The sequence below is a fragment of the Hipposideros armiger genome, unplaced genomic scaffold (assembly GCF_001890085.2).
Source record: "Hipposideros armiger isolate ML-2016 unplaced genomic scaffold, ASM189008v1 scaffold_116, whole genome shotgun sequence".
Classification (NCBI taxonomy): domain Eukaryota; kingdom Metazoa; phylum Chordata; class Mammalia; order Chiroptera; family Hipposideridae; genus Hipposideros; species Hipposideros armiger.
In genome coordinates, this window is record NW_017731466.1 from 1,302,419 (window position 1) to 1,323,169 (window position 20,751).

The window sequence follows — 20,751 nt, forward strand, 5'->3', positions numbered from 1 at the left end:
GTTTTTTTTTTCAACAAAATGTTACTCACTTCTCATCCTGAAAATAAATACATTTGGAATTTTTAAATACCCTATAATTAGAAAGCATCAGCGTGGTCATGAGATGGGAAGAGTAAGTCACTTAGTTTCTCAGAGTTTCTGCCTTTTTATCTGTACAATGGGGACAACGTTCACCCTGCCTATCTTACACGATTGTGGTAAGAATCAAATGACCAAATATATATGAAGCAGAACACCACAAAAAACGTAATTATAATTAAATAGAACTGTAACTAAGAAAATACACTCAACAAATGCTGACTGGCAGAGCCAAAGTGAAAGTGAAAGAAATAAAACAGTTTACAAAGTGTTTTCTAAAACTCCATTTCAATAATTCTGAGGTGTATTTTTTTTCCATTTTAACATCTCTAAAATTAGAGGTGAAAATTATAATCGGTGGTAACTTAGTCACTGTAAACTAGACAAAAGTAAAGGTGTATTTGTTTGAAAACTTTCCATTGACACTTTCTAGTAAAATTCACAAAATACTAGGAATAAAACATATTACATTTGATAAAAATATGTGGTTTCTTCATGCCCCTTCTTAGTCTCTTAGAGAAAACTACCATCTATAGTGACATCCATCACTATAGTTTGGTTTTTAGCTTGTTCTTGAACTCCATATAAATGGAACCATGTAGTGTGTTTTCTTCTGTGTCTGGTTTCTTCTCATCAATGTCTGTGAGGTTCATCCATGTGATTCCATGTAAAAGGGTTCATTAATTTTTATTGCTGTGCAACATTCTATTAAATAATTATAATTATATTAATTACTTAAAAATAATTACGTAATAGAATTAAATAATTATATTGAATAATTCATACTCTGCTGATAGATGGACATTTAGGTTTTTTGGGGGGGGCTATTTGAACAACGTGGTAATGAACTGTTTTGTGGCATACGTGTGCATGCATTTCTGTCAGGTATTTTGCTTAACAGTGAAGTTGCTGGGTCATAGTGTACGCATATGAGTACATTCTTTTATAGATTGTGCCTAATTGTTCTCCAAAGACACTTCTTTTTTACTTATATTCCACAAACCTCAGGAACATTATGCTGCTTGCTCCTACATGAGACCTCAAACCTTCCTATAAAAACCCCTGTTAGGGGCCGGCCGAGTGGCGCGATGGTTAAGAACTCGCTTGGGATGCCAGAGGGCCCCGGTTCGGATCCCACATATGAGGGCCAGTGACACTGCCCTCTACAGCTAAGATGCTGAACAACAGCTCAACCTGGAGCTGGGCTGCCGTGAGTCGCTGGCGACGGCGTAGGCTGCAGTCCCTGTGGCAGTGGGTTGCCATGGGCTACCATATGTAGCCAGCAGCCAGCGTGAGCGGCCAGCAGCCAGCGTGAGCGGCCAGCAGCCGCAGTGAGCGGCCGTCCAGAAGCCGGCGACTGATCTGCCTCGCCAGGGAAGAGCGCAATGATGGTGCCAACTTGGGCCAGTGAAGCAGCGTCCTCCACAACTAGATTGAAGAACAAAAAACGACAGCAACTTGTCTGTTCCCCTTCCCCTAATTCCCCAGTACTGTTCCCATCCCCCCAATTACCCAATAAAAAAATCTTTAAAAAAAAAACAAACAAACAAAAAACCCCTGTTATTTTACACTTTATGTCATCTTGCTGTCTCTTCTTGGGCCTATCATGTACTGGACACCCCTGCGCTGTTACCGATAAGTTGGGCATTTGGCTCTCTCACTGACGTCTACAAATATTCCAGATGACATAAATGGCAATGTGTGGAATAATTCTGTTAGGACAGGAGAATGAATAACTGGTCATCTGGTATAAAAAACAGTTACTTGCCAGGAGAGAAATAACAGCAATTCAGAGTGGTGAATGTTCTTTCAAAACCACATTTTGAATAGTTTTATCATTATACAAATTTTAATACTTTTTTATTATTCAATAAAGATTACCATGGTGATCAAAACATTTGCTGAAAAAAAAAATCACACTTTGTTTGTATTACACATAGAATCACACATGACCACTTCTGGTGACCATAATTGAGTAGAACTGAAAATGAAATTTATAAAAATTGGATTTGATTTCACTAATTTGGACGAACCCATGTGTAGACTATTTTTCAGTGTTCAAAGATCTGGTAATGGAGACAGCACGGGGGACTTGTGTCAACATGGAAACAAGACACCCACTTGAATGACCCTTTTTCTCATCTTTATCCTGCCATGCCATCTCCTTTCCACAGCTCCCTATAATCTCACTACTTAGTCTTTTGGAAGAGGGTCAGGAAAGTGCTCCAACATGCCTTGTAATAAAACCCTTGAGGTTCTACTAAGGAAATCAGTTTGGAGGCATTATCTTGTGTTAACACACAGGAAACACACCGCGCACACTGCGTTCCCTATTATCGATAAACTCCACTGAGATATAGCCATGTTATTACTCTCCAGATCCTGTGAAATGTGTTCTATCTTATAAAGTCAACCTCCACAGGAGAATTACCTTTAAGGAGGAAAAGCAAAGGGGAGAGGAACCAGCCACCACAGGAGTGTGTCCATCCTCATCACATTTGTCAGTTGCCTATCTAAGCTTGTATCATGTAACAAGCTCGCCTTGCTCCAGAGATGCCATCTGTGGCCTCAGAGCTTGGGCATCATACCACGGCTTTTGCAGGATGCTACCTATCTTATTGCAGAATGCAATCTATTGCTTACTCTTAGTTTTCTCTGTGGATGTTCTTTGTAAACATTTCATGTGCCTCTGGTTTCTACCCTGTGGCACACTTAAACTCTTTGACGATCTGGGGCTAATTCAGTTCCCTCTGGTCTGTGGTGAAACAGCAGCAAATCTTGTTGAGTAAAGCTAAATATACCCCACAAGACCTAATATCTTGGCCTTTCAGTTCCTTCACCAAATCCTGGGTGGCCTTCTCTTCCCTTTCCTCAGCAACGTCTTCCCATGATTACCTCTGCCTGTCTTTCTCCCTACATATCAGCCTCCTCCTGTCTTAACCTTCCTCCCTTATCCAAATGAGATTTCATAATTCATCATTTCAGCACTGTCTTGTTAACATCCTCACCTCCGTCATCCTGTTGTCATTTAATCGAATCTGTTTGGCCAAAGCCCAACTATGAATGTATCAAAATATCTGGCCGCTCAATGCCTGCACCCAAGTGGTTTACAGGAGCTAGAGAAAAACAGTCTCACAACAAGGGGAACTGGTACCATGATAAATCACACAATGGGCCAAAGAGGGCCGCTGACCTCGACTGAACCCTTGGGGCTACCGCAGAATTTTCTTTCTCCAGTCACTCTCGTCTCCCACATCCCACGCTCCTCAAACTTCTGACCCTTTCTTTGCTCCCTCACTCAAGGAACTTGATCTTCCCTTTTACTTGATTAAGAAAGTAAAAGTCATGAGATAACTCCCTCCACTTCCAGCCACCAAATCTACAAAACCACCTACATCTACGCTCACCCTGTCCTCCTTTCTTTATGGTGCACTGGAACAGGTATCCCCTTACTTGTGCCCTGGAAACTCTATTCCATTAGAAACCTTGGATGATTAATTATTTCCTCTCTGCCCTACACTTTTAACTCTCCCACACGACTGTCTCTATGTCATCAGCATTTGAACTTCTCATACTACAGGAGAAAAAGAGTCTCTCTTAACCCCATTACCCCCTTAATCTATGATCCTCTGTTCTCTACTTTACAAACTTCTGGAAAGAAGTTTCTTTAACCCAATGTATTTGGGCTTCCATTTGTACTATTCCACCAAATGACTAAACAAATCCTTCAATGTGTCACACTCCTTCCTGTCTCAGGCCTTTCACATATTTTTCCCCTCTGACTAAAAATAAATGTTATCTACTCCAATATCATGCTCTTCCCCAAACTAACTCCTATTTATCCTGCAGATCACACCTTAAACATCATTTTTTTAGGGAAATCTTTTCTGAATGCCAGGATTATGATAGGCTTCCCCGTTAAATGCTCTCCTGCAGCCTTTTCTAGCACTTACCTTATTTGTAAATAATTATTGTTGGCCATGTTCCCTTGAAACTATAAACTTCATTATGACAGAGGCTTCATCTTTTCTCATCCACAAATGTATCCCCTACACTCTGCATGGCGCCTGACATATAGCGGGCTCTCAATAAACATTTTTTGAGTGAATAAACTAACAAATGTGATGACAGCAACAGATACTTAGAAGTTATCAATCAAACTTCAGGAAGTAAAATTCTGAGTGGGAAAGACCAAAAATATGATGGATTCTTAGCCAAGAAATAAATAAGTCAAGAAAATATTTCTTAAGATGTAAAAAAGAAAATCAGTGAATAAAATAAATATTCATAAACTGACTACTGAGGCTGAAACCCTAAAAGTCACCATCCAGGAAACTTACATTTTTTTTGCTTTGGTCTAGTTTGATCTTACGAGAAACAAATTTGGGGCTCCCTAAATAAATCAACAAATGAAACAGCTTTATACTTACACAAAGGCTAGGAACGAGACTAGATAGATTGACATGTCGTGGTGCAAACATGTGAAGCTGCTGAAGGCAAGATATGGCAGCTGCCTGAACGAGAGAATCTGAATGGTCCTGGGTAATTGCACAACCCACCAAACAAGAAGAACGAATGGTGGAAGTTGTTGCTCCATTCCCTAGTAGTAAAATAAAATAAATAAATAAATGTAAAATACATTTATTTTACTATCACCAAAAATATTCCTAGAAAACAATTAGCTTCTAAATAATCCCTCCTTCTGATTACTATTCAGATTATTTCAAAAACAAAGTCTACAAAGTCCACAGAAATGATTTCAAAACATGACTATATGTGGATGACAACAATGCATCTCTTTAAATTTAGCCAGGTTTACATTTATTCCCTGATAAACTATATTGTCTTTTAAACCTATCATTGTTTTATCTGAAGAGCCAGAAGATTCTTTATTCTCTGGTTCTTGGTTCAACCAACATTATCGTCTTTATTATATAACTTTAAGCCCCATTTTCCTAATAAGGTTAATAGCAACTTTTACAGAGGTAGTTAGGAAAAATAAATGGTAGTATATTTATATATACTACCTGTCCTTATAAAAATATCTTAACTGCCAAATATAAGTGATTTAAAATTTTTACCCCTGTTAAATAATTTTATATACATATAGAGACCAATCAAAGAAACACAGAGTTACATAAGATCTATACACTAATTTGAAATGTGCAGTGCTTCTTCATCATCACATCATAAAGCATTTGGTAAACATCTATATTTAATAAAAGTATATATTTATTCTCTCCATATTCTTATTCACTGGAAGAAAAGACAATCGACTTTCTCAAAGAGGACGCTGGATCCAGGAGAGAAACATGTCTGAATCACATATTTTTCAATTCCTAGCATTCTTCCTTAAGATCTTTTCTGTTTTCACGTCTTTCCTTTCAAAAAAATCTGTCCATACAGGTTAAGAATGCAAGAAGAAGGAACTGATCTGGCTCATGTCTGACTCCAACCACTCACTGGCTCTATATATAACCTTGGAGAGTTCTTAACCTCTCAGCCTCAGTGTTTCATCTGTAAAATGGAGAGCTATCGCTATCTCAGGATTGTTATCAGAATTAAATGAGATCATGTTTATAAAAAGCATGACACATTGAAAGCATTTCATAAATGCTGAACTAAATTCTAAAAGTAACATATAATTTGCTGCCTTGAGTGTTTCTTTTAACCATTAGTGGAATTATCTCACTGGAATTGAGTGGTAAGAACATGGCCCTTAGGATCATAAATCTGCCACTCATTAGGAGAGTAACTAGTTAAGTTACTTATATTGTCTAAGCTTGCTTCCTCAGGGAAAAATTAGATAATATTATTTACCTTATGGCCATGTTTTTTAAAACTATGTTCCTAATCCTTAGAGTTAAAAAAAAAAAAAATAGTGAAGCCAAAGTCCATGAAGACAAATGGATGGTACTCCAGGCCAAAGGAATTCTACTTTTACCTTTAATTTCATGGGGCTCCAAGTAAAATTTCATTTAGAAATATTTTCTCTGCTCAAAACTTCAAAAAATACCATCAGTCATAGGTTTGCTATGGGTATTACATAAGATAGCACATGCAAAAAGCAGAGTGATTCCAGGCCTTCGGTAGGTAAATTGCAAGTATTCAGTACATCATCATCATCATCATCATCATCATCATTACTATTATTAGATTTCTTTAAGCAATATGATGATGACATTCAGGAAACTGAAAGATAGTAATTTGTCTAGTTCCTCTAATTTATGATGAACTTACTTACCTTGTAGTTCAGGGCCAACAGTGGTGATTATAGCACCCAAGCATCTACCCAAACACTGATGAACTTCCGTATGTGAAGGTGAAACTGTCAACAGCAAGGTAAGAACTAGAGATAATGTTGGTTCCACATATCCACGATACATTGGGCCACTAGAATCCACTATCAAAGCAAGTGAATGAAGAGACCAAGTCTGGAATAAAATACAATTTTATTTTAGTTGTAAGAAATACATTAATTTTTAAGTTAAATTTTAGTAAACACTATCATCTTAGTTTTTAATCAATGATATAGAAATACTTAAAAACTTGTTCCTTAAGAAATAAAAGGTAGCACATAAGCTACGAATAGCCAATAACCAAAGCAACTGACGTGCAAATGCTATGTTTAAAGTTTCTCTGTAGTGTGCCTTTGAGTGTCAGAAATAAAATTTCAATGATGAGTTAATTTTCTTCTTCTATGATGTATATATATTTTACACTTCCAAAAGACAGTGACATATAATAAGTGTTTGATCCAGTGGATGTTTATGGACATCAAATGTATCTTTCTTGCCTGTATTGTTGGAGTTTTGGTAAGAAAACTTGCCTGAAATAAAACAATGACCAGGACAATGTCCTGTACTCAGATGTATTTCTAGAGCCATGACCCTCACACAAGAGCTCTTGAAGTGCATGGAACTATTTCAGGCCCCTATTTATGTTTACTAAGCACAAAATAATCTTACTTGCTAATAGTATTTACAAAACTAACCCCAGAACAATATACTGTTATCAACACAGGCCTGAGAAAATAAAAACTGCCCACATCCAGTTGTAGAAGAACTTATATTCTTGCTGTTAGTAGCTCTGAAGGAGAGCTGTACTACTGGGCTGAGGAAAGGGAGATTTCAGCAGAGAGGTTTCCCAACTTTCCAACACAATAGAAAAAGAAAAACAAAAGCTGGCCGAGTGGCGTGTTGGTTAGGAGTTGGCTTGGGATGCCGGCTCTGAGCAGCAGGGCACCGGTTCGGATCCCATATGAGGGACAGTGACACTGCGCCCTCTACAGCTAAGCTGGTGTTAACAGCTTGACCTGGAGCTGGGCTGCTGTGAGTGGCCAGCGACAGCGTAGGCTGCAGTGAAGCTGCAGTGGGCTGCCATAAGCTACCATGAGTGGTTGGCAGCCGGCGTGAGTGGCCGGCAGCCAGTGTGAGCTGCCAAGAGCCACCATGAGCAGCTGTCCAGTGGCTGGTGACTGATCTGCCTCACTAGGGAAGAGCGCAATGATAATACCAACATGGGCCAGTGAAGCGACATCCTCCACAACTAGACAGAAGAACAAAAGGACAGCAACTTGTCTGTTCCCTTTCCCCAATTCCCCAGCGCTGTTCCCCTCCCCTAATTCCCCAATAAAAAAATCTTTAAAAAAAAAAAGAAAAAGAAAAATGCATACTTTAACTTCTACCACCTGTCAATCTACTCCAATCCTAGAGGATTTAGCAACCTGACTTGGCCAGATTATGTACAGAAACCACACCTACAGAAAGGAGTTAGCAAAGAGTAATAGAAATACATCATCTCACGGGTGGAAGACCAGAGTACATATTCTGGAGAGAAAAAAATTAATAGAAGAAACAAAAGAGGAATTTAATAAAACTATAATAAGGATTTTTAAGACAATATAATTAAAGCATAAAGGAGATTCTAGAAGTGTTTAAAAATAAAATCCACCCAAGATTTATATTAAAAGTTCAGTAGAAAACTGGAAAAAAAGAATAGTTATTGCTAAAATCCGAAGTCACCATTTTGAAGATCAAATGGAAGAAATACACATAAGATAGAGTGAAAATACCAAAAAAAAAAACAACAACAAAAAACCCAACTTAATATGAGTAATGGGAGTTCCAGAAAAAGCAAAAGATAAACTTCTGCAGAATTTGATGAACTATCTAAGCTTTAAGGATAGAGAGAAAAATTCTTACACGCTGCCAACTCAAAAGATAAGGTTATAGACATAAAAACATATTTTAGGTAAGTTTTTTGGCAAAAGCAATGAAAGATGGGGAATAAAGACAGTTGTTATACCCATAAACACCCATTAATTCAGAATTTTATGACATAAGCCGTTGTCTTTTGGAAGTGGGAAATACATGCACAGCATAAAAGAAGAAAATGAATTCACTGAAGTTTTATTTCTGGATGCTCAAAGGCACACTGCAGAGAAACTTTAAATGGTATTTGCACATCAGTTGCATTGATTATTGGCTTATGTTACCTTTTATTTTCTTAAAAACTTATTTGGAAGTTTTTATAGATAACTGATTAAAAATTGAGATGTTAGTATTTACTGAAATTTAATTTTTTTTAAATCAGGCACCCATTAGCCTCCTGTGTGCAACATCAGAAGACAGAAATATTAAAACATTTATGAGTAATGAAAGAAAAGGACTGTGTGCCAGGAATATCATTCAAATGGGAAGGCAAAAGAAGCCACTTTTTTTTTTTTTAAGATTTTTATTGGGGTATTGGGGGGATGGGAACAGTGCTGGGGAGTTGGGGGAAAGGGAACAGACAAGTTGCTGTTGTTTTGTTCTTCAGTCTAGTTGTGGAGGACGTTGCTTCATTGGCCCAAGTTGGCACCATCATTGTGCTCTTCCCGGGCGAGGCAGATCAGTCGCCGGCTTCTGGATGGCCGCTCATGCTGGCTGCTGGCCGCTCACGCTGGCTACTGGCTACATACAGTAGCCCATGGCAACCCACTGCAACCCACTGCCACAGGGGCTGCAGCCTACGCCGTTGCAGGCGACTCACGGCAGCCCAGCTCCAGGTTGAGCTGTTGTTCAGCATCTTAGCTGTGGAGGGCAGTGTCACTGGCTCTCATATGTGGGATCCGAACCGGGGCCCTCTGGCATCCCAAGCCAGTTCTTAACCATCGCACCACTCGGCCAGCCCAAGAAGCCACTTTTTAGATATGCAAAGATTACAAAAGCATACCTACTCAGGACCCTTCTGAAAATAATTATTGCTGAAGGTAGTGTTCCAAAGAACAAAGATCTTAAGATAAGAGTGTTGAGGATACAAAAAAAAGGAAAACACTATTGAATGGTAAAGTCTCTAGTAATTATAATTAAATACATGTAGACAATAATGCAACTGTGAAGTATGATTTTTGAATTAGGATTCTCAAAACAGAAGTGGGGAACACTTAAGAATATTGTGCTATTCTGTGAAGATATAAACTAAAATATTAGCTTTGAAGGAATGTAACTGACTCAAGTTATAGTAAAAAGTCCTGTCACATAAAAACCATGTAGGACAGTTGCTTAGAGTTTAATTTTAAGAAATTAAAGCAAAAGAGGGCTGAGAAGATGGTGAAGATAAAAGAAGAACACTAGCACCTACTCTTTGACATCAAAGAAGAAAGCAGCAACTTCTTGGGTAAAATAATTTTATAATTGTGCATTTTTTCTTCCAGACTAGTTTGAAAATAGGATTTAAAAAAGCAGTGTAGCACCTCCTAAGGGACAAGATAATGTGGTTTTTGTTTTTAACACTCTTCGGAATTTTGTGCTTTACACAGCTGGAAACCTTTACCAAGAAGTCAAAGGCAAACTAAACTTGTAGACTAGCAGCCTCTGGTGGGTTTAATGTCTTTTATTTAGTCGTAAAGGAACTCATACATGAACTCAACAAACTAATGGAAGGCAGTAATGGCAATATAAATGTGCGTCCCAATATAAAGATGGCAGTTAGATGCTGTTGCATTCGTATACTCTTACTATATTTAGGTGCTTCAATGTGAAGTGGTAAATCAAGAATACAGTCTATTTTCACACACAGGAAGCTCTTGACTCTCAGTATAGCTATTTCTATTTGTATTTAAGGAGAAACAAACAAAAAATTCACAGTACACCTGAAGATTCAACCAATGACCCTGGACCTGGATTAGGGTATTAGAAGGGAGAGAGAAAAGGATGGTTATTTAAAAAGAAATTTTCTTTGTTTAACGAATGTAAGGAAATGCAAAAAAGAGGACAGGATAATAAATAATAAAAAGAAAATAGGTTTCAAGAAATGTGCAATGGGGGCCGGCCGAGTGGTGTGTTGGTTAAGAGCTGGCTAAGGATGCCAGAGGGCCCTGGTTCGGATCCCGCATATGAGGGCCAGTGACACTGCCCTCTACAGCTAAGATGCTGAACAACAGCTCAACCTGGAGCTGGGCTGCTGTGAGTCGCCAGCGACGGCGTAGGCTGCAGCCCCTGCTGCAGTGGGTTGCCATGGGCTACCGTATGTAGCCAGCAGCCAGCATGAGCGGCCAGCAGCCGCAGTGAGCAGCCGTCCAGAAGCCGGCGACTGATCTGCCTCGCCCGGGAAGAGCGCAATGATGGTGCCAACTTGGGCCAGTGAAGCAACGTCCTCCACAACTAGATTGAAGAACAAAAAAACGACAGCAGCTTGTCTGTTCCCCTTCCCCCAACTCCCCAGCACTGTTCCCATCCCCCCAATTCCCCAATAAAAATCTTTAAAAAAAAAAAACTATTTAAAAATTTCGTAATACAAAAATCAGTATTATTATACCTGGACTTCAGAGGATGTTCCATCTTGTGCTAGAGCCAGTAAAATGCTGACACTGGTCTTCAGATGTTGTCCTGAGCCGATACCACCAACATAACGATGCAAACAGCCCAGAGCCAGTGAATGTCCAGTTCTGGACACAACATCTCGAGCTGATTTCAACCTGGAAAAAAGTTATGCTTCAGGGACTGGTTTTCTATTTCCCAATGGCAATACAAAGCTTATGAGCCATGCAATAAAAGGGATTTATTCTGGAAGTCAGAAAAGACTACAATCATGATTACTTCTTTTTCCACTCCCAAAGTTAGAGATTCAATTTAAAGTGGAGAGTTAATGTGATACATCTCACTGAATAAAGCTTACCTCAATTCTAGAGAAAATTGAAAGAGGAACCACAACTTCTCAGTTTTTAATACTATTGCTTGAAAAGCTAAGAGCCATTTCAAACAAATTTTTATTACTAGTGTTTCAAATAAAAGAGTTCTTATAATTGGTTCTGAAAATACAAAAAAAGGCTATTTGTGTTCACAGAATTACAGAAAATGCTTTTAATTTCCACTGAAGAAATTCCCTATAATTATGATTTGAACCTCTTTATAATGTGCCAGTCTTTTTTCTTTGTGAAATATATTTTAATAAATTAAAAAATGTAAAAAAGGAGATACTGTATAACTTTTTAAAAGAAGCTTTGAGATGTATTTATACATAATAAAATCACCAATTTTAAGTGTACATTAAAATGTACAATATAATGAATTCTGATAATTGTATATAGTATATAATCACCACATAATTTTAATATAGAACAGAGATGTCCTAGGAATATAATTGTAATGTAAGTCACATTGGTAATTTTAAAGATTCTAGTCTGGATTCAATACATCTGTGGTAAATTACAGAAGAGAAAAAAGAATCTGGTGAAATTAGTTTTAATATATAGTAGTCATTTTGAAGAATAAAAGAAGTTAAGAATATATGCAATCTGTGAATTAAGTTCTAAAGCATTATACAGATTAGAAAGCTGCCTTCATGTTGTTACTTTTCAAAAGGTAACATTACAGGGCCAGCCGAGTGGCTCAGTTGGTTAAGAGCTTGCTCAAGAGTGCAAGCTCTGAGCAACAGGGTCGCTGGTTCGATTCCCACATGGGCCAGTGAGCTGCGCCCGAGCTGAGCTGCTGCTGAGCTACCAACAGGTGGCAGGATGTCTCAGCTGGTGCGAGCACACACTCCTAACAACAAGGTTGCCTGTTTGAGATGGTGGGCTACACCTACCCACAACTAAAGACTGAACTTGGCACCTTGAGCTGAGCTGCTGCCCGGAAGGCTCAGTGGATAGAGCATGTGCTTTTAACAATGAGGCTACTGGTTCAACTCCTGCATGGGATGGTGGCTACGCCCACCCGCAACTAATTGAACACAGCACCTTGAGTTGAACGGTGCAACTAGACTTGGAGCTGAGTTGCTGCGCCCTCCACAACTAAGATTGAAGGACAACTTGGCTGTTCCCCTTCCCCAATTCCCCAACACTATTCCCCTCCCCCAAATCCCCAATAAAATCTTAAAAAAAAAGGTAACATTTCAGTGAGCTAAAAAGATGGACCAATTTTCCTCAGTAATAATCATCTATTAAATAAAGTAAATAATCTAAGATATGAGAATATATATTTTCCAAAGTCTCAAAGTGATTTCCAATTTGAATGGAAACAAATTCAACCACTAATGACTTATTTTTTTCTGCACTGAGCCATAAGCAATGGAAGCTACTCTGTATTAACCAAAAATGGTTTATAAGAATGATTCCTGTCTTAATGCTAAGATGGCATAAGATTTTATTAAGAAAATATAGCTGACAGATCTGTATGTGTAACTGGTTTTGGCTTTTCATAGTCAGATATTATATTAGGAAGAGATAGTGTAGATAAGGCTGCAGGATAGCAGTGCTTTTTCAAAGTATAACCAGATTCTGTCAAATCTAAGATACCATAGATTTTTAAATGTAGCACTATTTTATACAGTATAAAAGAAAAAATGCTGCTAAATAATTATGACATTTCATAGAGAATTTAAGACAAAAACCAATTTCAGATTAAAATGTGAAAAAATGGATAACCTAAAATCTATGTAATAATTTCAGGTCATAATCAATTATTTGGAAAAGCTAACAAAACTAAGCACTGAAAACACTTGCAAAGCATTAACCAGACAGATATGAATAAAATGTTCATGTTTCACCAGAGTAAGTACAAAATAAATACTCCCCCATCTCTCTCTCTCTCGCTCTCTCTCTCTCTCTGTATAATTAGAATTGAAAATAAGTTAAAAATGATGAATTTAAATAACTAAAGTGTCAGTTCTTGACCACTCTTGATTTTCAATGTTTCTACTTCAGTACTTAATTAACAACCGTCACTAATAATTGCATGTTATCATCTTAATCATACTTATTTAGAAGTTTGATATCAGTCTTTTTAATGAATGTTGAAGAAATTCTTAAAACCGAATGCTAACTTTAGCTCCTGTTTCAGGGATAATTTAACAGATGATAAACTTAGCAGCAGTTAGAAAAAGAAGGGCTTATTTTAAAAAGTGAATAATAATTAACAGAAAAAATCACGGGGGGGGGGCGGGGAGCAAAGATAAGAGAAAAGGACTCAAGAGCACCTCTGAGAGCGGTCCTATTAACAACAGTCCTCTTGATTCCACTATGTAGCATTCAAGAGCTGCAACCGAAACCCTCACCACACTGAAAGTATCTAACACATTACAACTTTCCCAGGTTCTAGAGTTTTATCCGTTACTGAAATCAAAATTGAGTCCATTATGAAAAATCCCAACAAAATATCGCCCCGTGCTATACTATGTGGGAAACATATAGTCCAGCTAATAATTATTGATTACTTAAAAGACAACTCTGCCTACATGAGAAGCTTACTTGTTGGTAAAGGGAGCCACTTACTTGTCAAAGCTATATTGGGCCATTCTAGCAATAAAAGTTGCTTCTCCAACCACCTGAGCCATTCTTCCAAGAGCTTCCCCTGCTGCACACCGTAAGATGGGATTTGGGTTGTCAAGAGCGCCCATAACCAGTGTCAGAGCAGACTTACGAACTTCCTCAGGTCCTAACGTACTTTTGTTTTCAGCCAGGCCCTAGGGTTATTTAAAAAAAAAAGGGGGGGGATGTAATTCATAATTTATAGTAAATAAAAGAAATAAATATGCTGCAAATCCTTGTAAATATACATATAGCTTCAAACATTATTTTCTTTTGTCATCTTTCACATGCATATCCTATGCCTACAATCAATACCTGTTAAATTGACAGCAATCGCTTTCCTAAACGTGATTAAGAACATAACATATAACACAGTTATAGTTCAATCAACCCCCAAACCAACAATCCCAGGAGTGTCTCTATCCAAAAACTAGTACTTAAAAGTTGTTTCTCCATATAAAGGACACTTTATTAAAGTTGATTTATTAAATAAACTGTAATTCAAGGAAGGAAAAGACCCAATGAGTATGAACTCTGATTCATTTACATAAAAATTCCAGAGAAGATCATTATGTTACAAAGAATATATCCAATATATGTCTAAAGACAAAATGATGTAAGACTCATCAGTAACTGAAGGTTGATAATAGTTTGTTCATCATACTAAACGTTACTATCTCTATTCTAGCTATAGTTGCTGTCTTGGAACATTATTTACTTACTTTAAACCAAAAATCCAAGTCATGGTGCCTGGGGGAAATGTTAACTACCGCAGAGGAATTAGCAAGCACACTGTACAGCAACATTACAGTTGGTTCACCGGCCTTCCAACCACTGAGAGAGACCATGACCACCCACGCCTTTTTCCAAAAGCTCAGATGCTGGTATTAGCTGAGGGTCTTTAAATAGAGTATATACGGATGGTTATATAAAGGGCACAAACCCGTATTTCTTAACCAATGCCTATATCCTTTCTCCCTGATGTTTACAAAAGATGATTTAATTCATATCCATTTAAACACCTGTACTTGTCACCCATTTATTTTTAAATAGTAATATCATACAATAAGCTTAGTTCTGAATAATATAAAAAGTTTTCAAGTACATCATAAAAAGCTGCAGGCTGCACAGTACAGTTCATAAACTCTGATGGGCAAAACAGTGCCTATCAGAAGGCACATGTGAAATCACTTCGTATGTGTAGAAATTGAGGTTCAAAAATGGTAAAAGGAATTACACAAGACATAAACCTGGTGAGCAGCTAAACCGGAAACACAATCTCTCAATGCAGCATTCTTTCGGCTATACAACATAGCCTTTCCTGATTTATGACCTAAACCACAAATCAAACTTAACCTTTATCTAATTAACCCTCATTAGAATATTAGACTTTATTAGTCAACCATCTTTGAAAATTCTGAAAGAACTTACTGGTATTTGTAAAATCTGAGGAACCGAATCAAAACAAACTTTAACATTATTAACATGTAAAATACTTATTTAATTATGATGAGCCTGATATAAAGTTTCTAGTGATTTAATAAAACATATAAAAACACAGCGATCAAGTGATAAACATAAATATTATAATCATCTAGATATACCTGCCTTATTAAAGGCATTAATTAAAATCTTAGCTCAGAATATTTATGTTTTAAAAGTAGATACCTTTAGTGCACTAAGAACAGCAGTAAAAATATTAAGCTGTACAGCCTGCTGGCGGACTCCTTTGGCTTGTTTAACACATTCAGCAAAGTGATCCAACATTTGTAATCTATAATAGGAGTAAAGATCACATTAGCAATACTTCGTATTCAAATACAACTAAAAAATAATGGCTCACAAATAATGCCCAATGCTGTCTATTTGTATTTCATTTGTACAGCTGGTCCAAACCAGATCTCCTGAATTAATATATAGATATGGTTATCAACTGGTACAAGACAAGAGACTAAATATTAAGTTTCAATTAGCAAAATAAGGTCATAATCTCAGTGGCCTTTGACATTAACACCAGTGTCCGACAAAGTGCCTGGCATATAGCAGGTGCTCAAGGTTTCTTGAATAGAATAACCATCATTAATAATGCATCTGTGTGGAAGACTTTTTTAGCTGAAAATCTGTATGAAGATTTTTAAGTTGGAAATATAAAAAGAGGGCATAAATTTTTTTCCTTTTTTTAAAAAATTTTTTCAATTAAAGTTTATTGGGGTGACAACTGTTAGCATAGTTACACATGTTTTAGGTGTACGATTCTGTAATACATCATCTATATATCACATTGTGTGTTCACCACCCAGAGTCAGTTCTCCTTCCATCACCATATATTTGACCCCCTTGACCCTCATCTACAACCCTCCTCCCCCGCTTACCCTCTGGTAACCACTAAACTATTGTCTGTGTCTATGAGTTTTTGTTTCTTCATTTGTTTCTCTTGTTCCTTTTTTGCTTTCAGTTTTATATCCCACATATCAGTGAAATCATATGGTTCTCGACTTTTTCTATCTGACTTATTTTACTTAGCATAATAATTTCATATGATCTAGCAATTGCTCTCCTGGGTATCTACCCAAAAAATCTGAAAACATAAAGATATATATATTTTGATGCTCATTGCAGCTTTATTTATGGTGGCTAAGACATGGAAACAACCGAAGTGTCCTTGGCTGGTCCCCTCCCCAATTCCCCAACACTGTTCCCCTCCTCCAATTCCCCAATTTAAAAAAAATGTAAAAAAAAAAAAAGATTTATTTCTATCACTTCTCAGCCTTTTGGCTAAGATCAAGTGTAAAAATTGTTTTTCCTTATAAAATACTCACATCATTTAATTTATTAACTATTAACAAAAAGTTACTACCCAGAAATAACCACTGCTACCCTTGGTAGCAGTGGTCTTTTTCTTATGTATACACATATGAACTTGAATACACAAGTACATTTTTATGTGTTTTTAAATATCAAACTGGGATCTTTACTTGCCTTTTATTTTCCTTTTTTAATTTAACATTATATAGTAAGCATTTTCTGATATCAAAACATTGATTCTGTAAAAAAGTATTCTAGCTTGTTGACTTTCCATAATTTATTCACTCATTCCTCCATCATTAGATATTTGTTATTTATTATATTTTAATAGAATTGACTTATTTATACTTCCCCTTATTCTACAAAAGTGAATTTAAAACATTTAAAATAATCCTGGATTCTCATTATACCTATACCTCTCATAGCTAGCTGTGTAACTTTGGGCAAACCACAAACTCTTAAACCAGGATTTCTTTACACTTAAAACAGGGACATTAAAATAAATGCTTTATAAGATTTTTTCACCTTTAATGTTCTTTAATATTTATATGGCGAGCAAGTGTTCTTAAAGATATGTAGGTAAAGTAAGATTTCATATTTAAAAATTTCCCCCTCAAAGTAAAAAGCAATTAACCAAGTAACCTGCACATTAAAAAAAAAAAAACACTTGTATTATTTTTATATCCAAATATAATAATGTTTTTAAGGCACATTTTGTAAAATGGGTTATCTGTGATGGCCCTGTATTAATTCATTTTCACTCTTCCTTTTGGGGAAATCACCATAAATACACAGGGATTGTGTCTGTGGACAATGACTATAGCAAACTAAAATATTCCTGTCAGAAAAAGAACCAGTTACCTTAGCTTCCCAAGTTCTAAAGTTAAATCATCTGAAAGATAAATGTTATTAGGAGTAGACATCTCACCTATTTATTTGTTCAATAACAAAAACCAAACACTTACCAAACTGATGTCCTAATTAAATATAGAGTCAAAACATACTTATAAAATAGCAAATAAACTATTAGAATGAGAATGTTGTTGTGTGAGCCATAGTCCACAATACAATAGATACTAGATGCTTGTACACAGGGACAAATCTTAAAAACAATTTCAAATCACGTGAAATTTGCATGCCATTTTTTTTTATCATGTATGCGTCACTTACGTTATTAAATTTATGAGCCTATTGTTTAGGTAGTAATTCCCCTTATTGCAGAGTTAACTAGGACGGGAAAATCTACTGTTTGAATAGAATTCACATTTTACGAAAATTACCTGATTTACTTTATACTAACCGGTGTTTGTAAGAAACATGAGGGAACACTACACCAAAAAGAGCGACGGAAGCATCAATGACTGAAACTCCAAGAGGGAGGGGACCAGGCACAGCTTCTCCGGCAGGAATCCTTAAATAAATGGAGGACGGATCGTGCTCCAGGGCCCCACTTCCAGATGCACTGTTTGGCTGGAGCTGCAAAAGTATGACATAAAAGTCACTCAAAATATGCTTTAGGAAATTTACTTACTAAGCATTGGGCATGAAGAATAGAACAGGGGAGTAAGGAGAAAACATTAAAAAAAATAAGAACAAGAATGACTGAATCTGAAAAGTTTTAAATAGATGAAAATATATTTTGATCACTAAAAAAGCCATCAGTAACAACTTACATAATTTTAAGAAAAGGATTGTTCATTCTAAAATATTTTTACACTACATACCTTATAATCTATAAGCCAAACAATATTAGGAATAGCTTAAACCCACACTAATTAATTTAAAAGAGGCTTTAGTAACTCTTTTTTAAATATACTTAAGAAATCATGTATTCAATGGACAAAAGTTTCTAAATCTTCAACCTACTAACTCCCATTTCTCTCGAACCTATCAGAAAAAAACTAAAACAAAACGTCAAAAAGCCCGCTAAAACTGATCCTTGCCCCAGACACCACAGGGTATCTGAATACAAAGAATACTGCATAAAGACAATTTGCCAAATTCTAACTATTGCTGTTTACCTTTTCCACTATTTATCCACCACCAGGAAGCCATCTTTAAATGTATAAGGAAGCTTAATGAAAATTAAACCTTAGTCTGCAACATTTTCTTTTTAACCCTCCGTCGGGCACAACTGATCTCATCGATTCATTGCACACAAATTTTCAAATATCTAACAGTTAACTTAAGTATCATGACTCATAGCTTCCATATCTTCCCCCTCTACCGTAACCTATCGCCAGTTGTGTTTGTGACTTAGTACAATAAAGACGTATTTCATAGTGGCATCTTTGTGTGCAATGAATCTGTGAGATCAGTTGCACTCGATGGAGGGTTAAATGACAATGTGTAATAGTACCATTGTTTTCAATTAAGCAAGTAGTTCGTTCCCTGTATGGTTTACTACCTGGTCTTCAATTGACTTATGATCAGTTTCTTGAAGCCAGGAACCAAGAAGAACGCTGTCATCATAATGACAGAGGGATCTGAGGAGCGAAGTAGTTGTATTGGCAGAATTGTCAGTCAAAGTGAATTCTGCTACCAGTTCTCTAAGAAGTGCATTGAAAGAGCCTAAAAAACAGAACTTCAGATCAGATTAAAAGAAATAATTTTTATTGAAATTACAATCATTACAAAGAGCAATATGTTCAACAGAAATAAAACAAATAAGTTCCTGTTTCCTTTTTAAAAAATAAATATTTAATGCTGTTTTTAACATACAACAATGGTACTTCCTTTTTTATTATTGTATTGGGACTTTTAGCCCAAATTACTTAAATTAACCAAAAAACTCAAATGAAGGAAAGATTATTTTAAATATATTAAATATGACACGATTATTATTTATTATTAATTGCCCAATGATATACAAACACTGAAGCAGAGTATATCAAAATTCTTGGGCATGGCTGAACTGGAGAAACAAATCAATGACTTATTCTAACATTAATATTTTATATAATATTAATATCTTCAAAATATATTACTATTCCTCCTCCAGATTCCTAAGTTATTGGCTATTTTATAATATATATGAAGCAGTTTAGGATAGTTATTAAAAGCATAGACTTTAAAGATGAACCAGCTAGGTCTGAATCCAAGCTCTGCCACTGACTATATCTCAGGCCTGGACAAGATGCGTTACTTTTATGCACCCAAGATTCTCCATTTACAAAATATAGCTAATCACCTCATAAGGTTAAAGTGAGAATCAAAGATGTTAATACATGCAAAGGGCTTACGAAGGGGCCCTGGAACACAGTAAGTGCTCAACAAATATTAGCTACTCTCTACGAAGAAAAGGAAGTGGTTTCCTGCCTTTGCATAGTGAGTCAGTGAGGCGTGATCACAACTGTAGAATACCGTGAAGAACTGGAAAGGTACATTGAAAGATTTTTATTAGATACCGCAAATTTTACCTTCATAAGTTTTGGGAGGTAATAAAGCCAGTATATCATAAAGTCTTAAACGGACCATTGCAGCACTAGCTTTCAGATGAGCTCCATGGGCTTTAATTACAGACGGAATGCTAAGATATCAAAAGCATAGTTAGTATTATCTTATCAGAATAAGTGTTATTTATAAACATTTTTTCAGCACTGTATCAATGAACTGTCAAAGTACATTGATAAATATTACACTTTCACTTTAATTTGTGACCTTTACTGTAACAGAAACACTGTAAAATACAATTTTATTTCGATCTGCACCATGACTACAATTTAAAAAAATCACTTTACAAAAAAAAATTTAAAAAGGCTTATGTTTTCCATATGATATTAGAGGGAAATATGAAACATGACTATTGATAAATATATAAAATTGGATGGTAACTTGTCATAATTGCTTACTTACTGTGACATCATAGTCATGGCACATTCAATAGGGGTCATCAATTTTCTAATCACATCTTCAGTTAGGAGTTCAGGACAATGTGCAACAAAACTCCTCATTGCTAAATAAAATTTTAAAAAGGACAGGTTTTGTGAAGATGATAAAATTATATAAAAATTACCTATAATTCTTAATTATTATAAGATTTGTACCAAAATTAGAACCAATTGCAACTATAGAGAAAA

At 36.2% G+C, this 20,751-nt stretch overlaps 1 protein-coding gene across 1 annotated transcript in view; it reads right to left on the reverse strand.

The window, feature by feature from the left end:
- Positions 1 to 20,751, reverse strand: part of HEATR5B (HEAT repeat containing 5B) — a 75,386-nt gene that overhangs the window by 32,954 nt on the left and 21,681 nt on the right. Inside the window, 9 exon segments of the mRNA XM_019647839.1 lie at positions 4,509 to 4,678; positions 6,323 to 6,512; positions 10,879 to 11,038; positions 13,832 to 14,022; positions 15,536 to 15,641; positions 17,973 to 18,148; positions 19,080 to 19,243; positions 20,092 to 20,201; positions 20,528 to 20,627. Of these exon segments, the coding sequence (XP_019503384.1) occupies positions 4,509 to 4,678; positions 6,323 to 6,512; positions 10,879 to 11,038; positions 13,832 to 14,022; positions 15,536 to 15,641; positions 17,973 to 18,148; positions 19,080 to 19,243; positions 20,092 to 20,201; positions 20,528 to 20,627 (1,367 nt within the window).